The sequence below is a fragment of the Lampetra fluviatilis genome, unplaced genomic scaffold (assembly GCF_964198595.1).
Source record: "Lampetra fluviatilis unplaced genomic scaffold, kcLamFluv1.1 SCAFFOLD_1142, whole genome shotgun sequence".
In the NCBI taxonomy this organism is placed as follows: domain Eukaryota; kingdom Metazoa; phylum Chordata; class Hyperoartia; order Petromyzontiformes; family Petromyzontidae; genus Lampetra; species Lampetra fluviatilis.
In genome coordinates, this window is record NW_027621191.1 from 1161 (window position 1) to 10000 (window position 8840).

At 58.1% G+C, this 8840-nt stretch overlaps 1 protein-coding gene across 1 annotated transcript in view; it reads left to right on the forward strand.

Moving 5' to 3' along the window:
* Positions 1-2100: 2100 nt before the first annotated feature.
* LOC144954918 (solute carrier family 2, facilitated glucose transporter member 1-like) overlaps positions 2101-8840 on the forward strand; it is a gene marked incomplete at its 5' end in the record, with an annotated part of 25823 nt that continues 19083 nt past the window's right edge. The window contains one exon of the mRNA XM_078885295.1: positions 2101-2273. Coding sequence (XP_078741421.1) covers positions 2101-2273 — 173 coding nt within the window. The remainder of the gene's footprint in view (positions 2274-8840) is intronic.

The following is an 8840-nucleotide window of genomic DNA, read 5'->3' on the forward strand; positions in this document are numbered from 1 at the left end:
CTCACCCACCCACCCACTCACGCACTCACTCACCTACTCACTCACTCACTCACCCACCCACTCACTCACTCACTCACCCACTCACTCACCCACTCACCCACTCACTCACTCACTCACCCACTCACTCACCCACCTACTCACTCACCCACTCACTCTGCCACTCACTCACCCACTCACTCACCCACTCACTCACCCACCCACTCACTCACCCACTCACTCACTCACTCACTCACTCACCCACTCACTCACTCATTCACCCACTCACTCACTCACTCACCCACTCACTCACCCACTCACTCACCCACCTACTCACTCACCCACTCACTCACTCACTCACCCACCCACTCACTCACCCACTCACTCACACACTCACCCACTCACCCACCCACTCACCCACTCACTCACTCACCCACTCACTCACCCACTCACTCACTCACCCACTCACTCACCCACTCACTCACCCACTCACTCACCTATTCACTCACCTACTCACTCACTCACTCCCCCACTCACCCACCCACTCACTCACTCACTCACCCACTCACTCACCTACTCACTCACCTACTCACTCACCCCACTCACTCACCCACTCACTTACTCAGCCAGTCACTCACCCACCCACTCACTCACCCACTCACTCACCCACTCACTCATTCACCCACTCACTCACTCACCCACTCACTCACTCACCCACTCACTCACCCACCTACTCACTCACCCACTCACTCACTCACCCACCCACTCACTCACCCACTCACTCACACACTCACCCACTCACTCACCCACTCACTCACTCACCCACTCACTCACCCACTCACTCACCCACTCACTCACCTATTCACTCACCTACTCACTCACTCACTCACCCACTCACCCACCCACTCACTCACTCACTCACTCACCCACTCACTCACCCACCCACCCACCCACTCACTCACTCACCCACTCACCCACCCACTCACCCACCCACTCACTCACTCACTCACTCACCCACTCACTCACCCACTCACCCACCCACTCACTCACTCACCCACTCACTCACACACTCACCCACCCACTCACTCACTCACCCACTCACTCACCCACTCACTCACCCACTCACTCACCTATTCACTCACCTACTCACTCACTCACTCACACACTCACCCACCCACTCACTCACTCACTCACTCACCCACTCACTCACTCACTCACCCACCCACTCACTCACTCACCCACTCACCCACCCACTCACCCACCCACCCACTCACTCACCCACCCACTCACTCACTCACCCACTCACTCACACACTCACCCACTCACCCACCCACTCACCCACTCACTCACTCACCCACTCACTCACCCACTCACTCACTCACTCACTCACCCACCCACTCACTCACTCAGTCACTCACCTACTCACTCACCTACTCACCCACTCACTCACCCACTCACCCACTCACTCACCCACTCACTCACCCACCTACTCACTCACCCACTCACTCTGCCACTCACTCACTCACTCACCCACTCACTCACCCACTCACTCACTCACCCACTCACCTACTCACCTACTCACCTACTCACTCACCTACTCACCCACTCACTCACCCACTCACTTACTCAGCCACTCACTCACCCACCCACTCACTCACCCACTCACTCACTCACTCACTCACCCACTCACTCACTCACCTACTCACCTACTCACTCACCTACTCACTTACCCACTCACCCACCCACTCACCCACTCACCCATCCAGTCACTCACCTACTCACCCACCCACTCACCCACTTACTCACCCACTCACTCACACACTAATCACCGTGTCTCTCTCACCGTGTCTCTCTCACCGTGTCTCTCTCACCGTGTCTCTCACCGCATGTGTCTCACCGTGTCTCTCTCACCGTGTCTCTCTCACCGTGTCTCTCTCACCGTGTCTCTCTCACCGTGTCTCTCTCACCGTCTCTCTCACCATGTCTCTCACCGTATCTCTCTCTCACCATGCCTCTCACCGTGTGTGTCTCACCGTCTCTCTCACCGTGTCTCTCACCATGTCTCTCTCCCCGTGTGTGTCTCTCCCCGTGTCTCTCTAACCGTGTCTCACCGTGTCTCTCTCACCACCTCCCAAGATCATCGAGAGCTTCTACAACGCCACGTGGTTTGAGCGTCACAACGAGTCTATGAGCACCGCCACGCTCACCACCCTCTGGTCGCTGTCCGTAGCCATCTTCTCCATCGGAGGCATGGGCGGCTCACTCGCTGTGGGCCAGTGTGCCAACCGGTTTGGAAGGTGAGTGGGTGAGTGGGTGGGTGGGTGGGTGGGTGAGTGAGTGGGTGAGTGGGTGGGTGGGTGGGTGAGTGGGTGGGTGGGTGGGTGAGTGGGTGGGTGGGTGGGTGAGTGGGTGAGTGGGTGGGTGGGTGGGTGGGTGGGTGAGTGGGTGGGTGGGTGGGTGAGTGGGTGGGTGGGTGGGTGGGTGGGTGGGTGGGTGAGTGAGTGGGTGGGTGGGTGGGTGAGTGGGTGGGTGGGTGGGTGGGTGAGTGAGTGGGTGGGTGGGTGGGTGAGTGAGTGGGTGGGTGGGTGGGTGAGTGAGTGGGTGGGTGGGTGGGTGAGTGGGTGAGTGGGTGGGTGGGTGAGTGGGTGGGTGGGGGGGTGAGTGGGTGGGTGGGTGAGTGGGTGGGTGGGTGAGTGAGTGGGTGGGTGAGTGGATGGGTGGGTGAGTGGGTGGGTGGGTGGGTGGGTGGGTGAGTGGGTGGGTGAGTGCGTGGGTGGGTGGGTGAGCGGGTAGGTGGGTGAGCGGGTGGGTGAGTGGGTGAGTTAGTGAGCGAGTGGGTGGGTGAGTAGGTGGGTGGGTGATTAGATGGGTGGGTGGGTGAGTGGGTGAGTGAGCGAGTGGGTGGGTAAGCGGGTGAGTGAGCGAGTGGGTGGGTGAGCGGGTGGGTGAGTGAGTGGTTGGGTGGGTGAGTGAGTGAGTGGGTGGTTGAGAGGGTGAGTGGGTGGGTGGGTGGGTGGGTGGGTGAGTGGGTGAGTGGGTGGGTGAGTGAGTGGGTGGGTGGGTGAGTGAGTGGGTTGGTGGGAGGGTAAGTGAGTGGGTGGGTGGGTGAGTGAGTGAGTGGGTGGGTGAGTGGGTGAGTGGGTGGGTGGGTGGGTGAGTGAGTGAGTGGGTGAGTGGGTGGGTGAGTGAGTGGTTGGGTGGGTGAGTGAGTGAGTGAGTGGGTGGGTGGGTGAGTGAGTGAGTGAGTGAGTGGTTGGGTAAGCGGGTGAGTGAGCGAGTGGGTGGGTGAGCGGGTGGGTGAGTGAGTGGTTGGGTGGGTGAGTGAGTGAGTGAGTGAGTGGGTGGGTGGGTGAGTGAGTGGGTTGGTGGGAGGGTAAGTGAGTGAGCGAGTGGGTGGGTGAGTAGGTGGGTGGGTGATTAGATGGGTGGGTGGGTGAGTGGGTGAGTGAGCGAGTGGGTGGGTAAGCGGGTGAGTGAGCGAGTGGGTGGGTGAGCGGGTGGGTGAGTGAGTGGTTGGGTGGGTGAGTGAGTGAGTGAGTGGGTGGTTGAGAGGGTGAGTGGGTGGGTGGGTGGGTGAGTGGGTGAGTGGGTGGGTGAGTAGGTGAGTGGGTGGGTGAGTGCGTGGGTGGGTGGGTGAGCGGGTAGGTGGGTGAGCGGGTGGGTGAGTGGGTGAGTTAGTGAGCGAGTGGGTGGGTGAGTAGGTGGGTGGGTGATTAGATGGGTGGGTGGGTGAGTGGGTGAGTGAGCGAGTGGGTGGGTAAGCGGGTGAGTGAGCGAGTGGGTGGGTGAGCGGGTGGGTGAGTGGGTGGGTGGGTGGGTGAGTGAGTGGGTGGGTGGGTGGGTGAGTGGGTGAGTGGGTGGGTGGGTGAGTGGGTGGGTGGGGGGGGTGAGTGGGTGGGTGGGTGAGTGGGTGGGTGGGTGAGTGAGTGGGTGGGTGGGTGGGTGAGTGGGTGGGTGGGTGGGTGGGTGGGTGAGTGAGTGGGTGGGTGGGTGGGTGAGTGAGTGGGTGGGTGGGTGGGTGAGTGAGTGGGTGGGTGGGTGGGTGGGTGGGTGAGTGGGTGAGTGGGTGGGTGGGTGAGTGGGTGGGTGGGGGGGTGAGTGGGTGGGTGGGTGAGTGGGTGGGTGGGTGAGTGAGTGGGTGGGTGAGTGGATGGGTGGGTGAGTGGGTGGGTGGGTGGGTGGGTGAGTGGGTGGGTGAGTGCGTGGGTGGGTGGGTGAGCGGGTAGGTGGGTGAGCGGGTGGGTGAGTGGGTGAGTTAGTGAGCGAGTGGGTGGGTGAGTAGGTGGGTGGGTGATTAGATGGGTGGGTGGGTGAGTGGGTGAGTGAGCGAGTGGGTGGGTAAGCGGGTGAGTGAGCGAGTGGGTGGGTGAGCGGGTGGGTGAGTGAGTGGTTGGGTGGGTGAGTGAGTGAGTGAGTGGGTGGTTGAGAGGGTGAGTGGGTGGGTGGGTGGGTGGGTGAGTGGGTGAGTGGGTGGGGTGAGTGAGTGGGTGGGTGGGTGAGTGAGTGGGTTGGTGGGAGGGTAAGTGGGTGGGTGGGGGGGTGAGTGGTTGGGTGGGTGAGTGAGTGGGTTGGTGGGAGGGTAAGTGAGTGAGCGAGTGGGTGGGTGAGTAGGTGGGTGGGTGATTAGATGGGTGGGTGGGTAAGCGGGTGAGTGAGCGAGTGGGTGGGTGAGCGGGTGGGTGAGTGAGTGGTTGGGTGGGTGAGTGAGTGAGTGAGTGGGTGGTTGAGAGGGTGAGTGGGTGGGTGGGTGGGTGAGTGGGTGAGTGGGTGGGTGAGTAGGTGAGTGGGTGGGTGAGTGCGTGGGTGGGTGGGTGAGCGGGTAGGTGGGTGAGCGGGTGGGTGAGTGGGTGAGTTAGTGAGCGAGTGGGTGGGTGAGTAGGTGGGTGGGTGATTAGATGGGTGGGTGGGTGAGTGGGTGAGTGAGCGAGTGGGTGGGTAAGCGGGTGAGTGAGCGAGTGGGTGGGTGAGCGGGTGGGTGAGTGAGTGGTTGGGTGGGTGAGTGAGTGAGTGAGTGGGTGGTTGAGAGGGTGAGTGAGTGGGTGGGTGGGTGAGTGGGTGAGTGGGTGGGTGAGTGGGTGAGTGGGTGGGTGAGTGCGTGGGTGGGTGGGTGAGCGGGTAGGTGGGTGAGCGGGTGGGTGAGTGGGTGAGTTAGTGAGCGAGTGGGTGGGTGAGTAGGTGGGTGGGTGATTAGATGGGTGGGTGGGTGAGTGGGTGAGTGAGCGAGTGGGTGGGTAAGCGGGTGAGTGAGCGAGTGGGTGGGTGAGCGGGTGGGTGAGTGAGTGGTTGGGTGGGTGAGTGAGTGAGTGGGTGGTTGAGAGGGTGAGTGGGTGGGTGGGTGGGTGAGTGGGTGAGTGGGTGGGTGAGTGAGTGGGTGGGTGGGTGGGTGGGTGAGTGAGTGGGTGGGTGGGAGGGTAAGTGAGTGGGTGGGTGGGTGAGTGAGTGAGTGGGTGGGTGAGTGGGTGAGTGGGTGAGTGGGTGGGTGAGTGGGTAAGTGGGTGGGTGAGTGGGTGAGTGGGAGGGTAAGTGAGTGGGTGGGTGGGTGGGTGAGTGAGTAAGTGAGTGAGTGGGTGGGTGGGTGAGTGGGTAAGTGGGTGGGTGAGTGGGTAAGTGGGTGAGTGGGTGGGTGAGTGAGTGGGTGGGTGGGTGGGTGAGTGAGTGGGTGGGTGGGAGGGTAAGTGAGTGGGTGGGTGGGTGAGTGAGTGAGTGGGTGGGTGAGTGGGTGAGTGGGTGAGTGGGTGGGTGAGTGGGTAAGTGGGTGGGTGAGTGGGTGAGTGGGAGGGTAAGTGAGTGGGTGGGTGGGTGGGTGAGTGAGTAAGTGAGTGAGTGGGTGGGTGGGTGGGTGAGTGGGTAAGTGGGTGGGTGAGTGGGTAAGTGGGTGAGTGGGTGGGTGAGTGAGTGGGTGGGTGGGTGGGTGGGTGAGTGAGTGGGTGGGTGGGAGGGTAAGTGAGTGGGTGGGTGGGTGAGTGAGTGAGTGGGTGGGTGAGTGGGTGAGTGGGTGAGTGGGTGGGTGAGTGGGTAAGTGGGTGGGTGAGTGGGTGAGTGGGAGGGTAAGTGAGTGGGTGGGTGGGTGGGTGAGTGAGTAAGTGAGTGAGTGGGTGGGTGGGTGAGTGGGTAAGTGGGTGGGTGAGTGGGTAAGTGGGTGAGTGGGTGGGTGAGTGAGTGGGTGGGTGGGTGGGTGGGTGAGTGAGTGGGTGGGTGGGAGGGTATGTGAGTGGGTGGGTGGGTGAGTGAGTGGGTGGGTGGGTGGGTGAGTGGGTAAGTGGGTGGGTGAGTGGGTAAGTGGGTGAGTGGGTGGGTGAGTGAGTGGGTGGGTGGGTGGGTGGGTGAGTGAGTGGGTGGGTGGGAGGGTAAGTGAGTGGGTGGGTGGGTGAGTGAGTGAGTGGGTGGGTGAGTGGGTGGGTGGGTGGGTGGGTGAGCGGTTACCACCAAACCACGTAAAAAATATCCCATCAGCCGGAGGCGAGGAGTGGTGGTCGTGGTTACTTATGCCCCCACCGAAGACGAACATCCGAGGAGGGATGCAGGCAAGGCCGATGAGTCAGATGCCTTCTATGACCTCCTGTCACAGGTGCTGGCTAAAGTGGCCACTCGGGACAGAGTCATCTTGTTGGGTGACTTCAATGCCCGAGTTGGTCATGATGCTGGCATCTGGTCTGGAGTGATTGGAAGGCATGGGCCAGATCAGCTCAAGAACAACGGCAGGAGGCTGCTAGATGTTTGTGCAGCCCATGGGCTTGTAATTACCATCACGCTCTTCCGGCATCGGCGCATCCACACGACATCGTGGATGCATGCCGGGTCCAAGCAAGAACATCTGCTGGACTACAAAGTGACGGACCAGCGGATGCGAGCCCATGTCCTTGACACCAGGACCTACCGTGGAGCTGAAGTGGGGATGACTTTGCTGAGGCTGCGGTGCCTCAAATATTGGAATAAGAGGTCACCCCCTGTGAGAGGCTGGCTGAGGTGCCAGCTGTTGAGGAAGTACTGAGGGCGATCCGGAGTCTAAGACCAGAAAAGGCACCGGGCAGAGATGATCTCCCAAGCGAAATGCTGAGGGAGGGTGGCGTTTGTGCACAGACTGCCCTACATGACATCATCACAACAGTCTGGACCACTGGATGGGTTCCACAGAATTGGAAGGATGCCCTGGTGGTCCCCCTCTTCAAGAAGGGGGACCGCACAGACTGTAACAACTACAGGGGCATCTCACTCCTCAGTGTGAGGCCGGGAAAGGTCCTGGCAAGGATGATTCAACATCGCCTTGCCAGGCACGCTGAGTAGAGGCTTGCGGAGCCCCAATGCGGTTTCAGGAAAGGGCGGTCCTGCACAGATGCCATATTTTCTGTCCGTCTGCTCCAGCAGAGGTGTAGGGAATTCCAACAAGACCTACATCTCTGCTTTGTTGACCTGGTCAAGGCCTATGATACCATCAGTAGGCCTGGGCTCTGGGTTGTTCTTTGTGCTTTTGGGGAGTCCCTGACCCTCTGCTCACGATCATTAAAATGTAGAGTAAAGGTAGGCTCGTTGCTTTTTACCTTTTACCTTACCTGCTAAAGGGTAAAAGGTAAGGGTAGAGTGATTGTATTGTGGTAAGATGAAAGGTAGGGGTAGAGTGATTGTATTGTGGTAAGGTGAAAGCTATGGGTAGAGTGATTGTATTGTGGTAAGGTGAAAGGTAGGGGTAGAGTGATTGTATTGTGGTAAGGTGAAAGCTATGGGTAGAGTGATTGTATTGTGGTAAGGTGAAAGGTAGGGGTAGAGTGATGGTATTGTGGTAAGGTGAAAGGTAGGGGTAGAGTGATGGTATTGTGGTAAGGTGAAAGCTATGGGTAGAGTGATTGTATTGTGGTAAGGTGAAAGGTAGGGGTAGAGTGATGGTATTGTGGTAAGGTGAAAGCTAGGGGTAGAGTGATTGTATTGTGGTAAGGTGAAAGGTAGGGGTAGAGTGATGGTATTGTGGTAAGGTGAAAGGTAGGGGTAGAGTGATGGTATTGTGGTAAGGTGAAAGCTAGGGGTAGAGTGATTGTATTGTGGTAAGGTGAAAGGTAGGGGTAGAGTGATGGTATTGTGGTAAGGTGAAAGGTAGGGGTAGAGTGATGGTATTGTGGTAAGGTGAAAGGTAGGGGTAGAGTGATTGTGTTGTGGTAAGGTGAAAGGTAGGGGTAGAGTGATGGTATTGTGGTAAGGTGAAAGGTAGGGGTAGAGTGATTGTGTTGTGGTAAGGTGAAAGGTAGGGCTAGAGTGATTGTATTGTGGTAAGGTGAAAGGTAGGGGTAGAGTGATTGTATTGTGGTAAGGTAAAAGGTAGGGGTAGAGTGAGTGTATTGTGGTAAGGTGAAAGGTAGGGGTAGAGTGATTGTGTTGTGGTAAGGTGAAAGGTAAGGGTAGAGTGATGGTATTGTGGTAAGGTGAAAGGTAGGGGTAGAGTGAGTGTATTGTGGTAAGGTGAAAGGTAGGGGTAGAGTGATGGTATTGTGGTAAGGTGAAAGCTATGGGTAGAGTGATTGTATTGTGATAAGGTGAAAGCTATGGGTAGAGTGATTGTATTGTGGTAAGGTGAAAGGTAGGGGTAGAGTGATGGTATTGTGGTAAGGTGAAAGGTAGGGGTAGAGTGATGGTATTGTGGTAAGGTGAAAGGTAGGGGTAGAGTGAGTGTATTGTGGTAAGGTGAAAGGTAGGGGTAGAGTGATTGTATTGTGGTAAGGTGAAAGGTAAGGGTAGAGTGATTGTATTGTGGTAAGGTGAAAGGTAGGGGTAGAGTGATGGTATTGTGGTAAGGTGAAAGGTAGGGGTAGAGTGATGGTATTGTGGTAAGGTGAAAGGTAGGGGTAGAGTGAGTGTATTGTGGTAAGGTGAAAGGT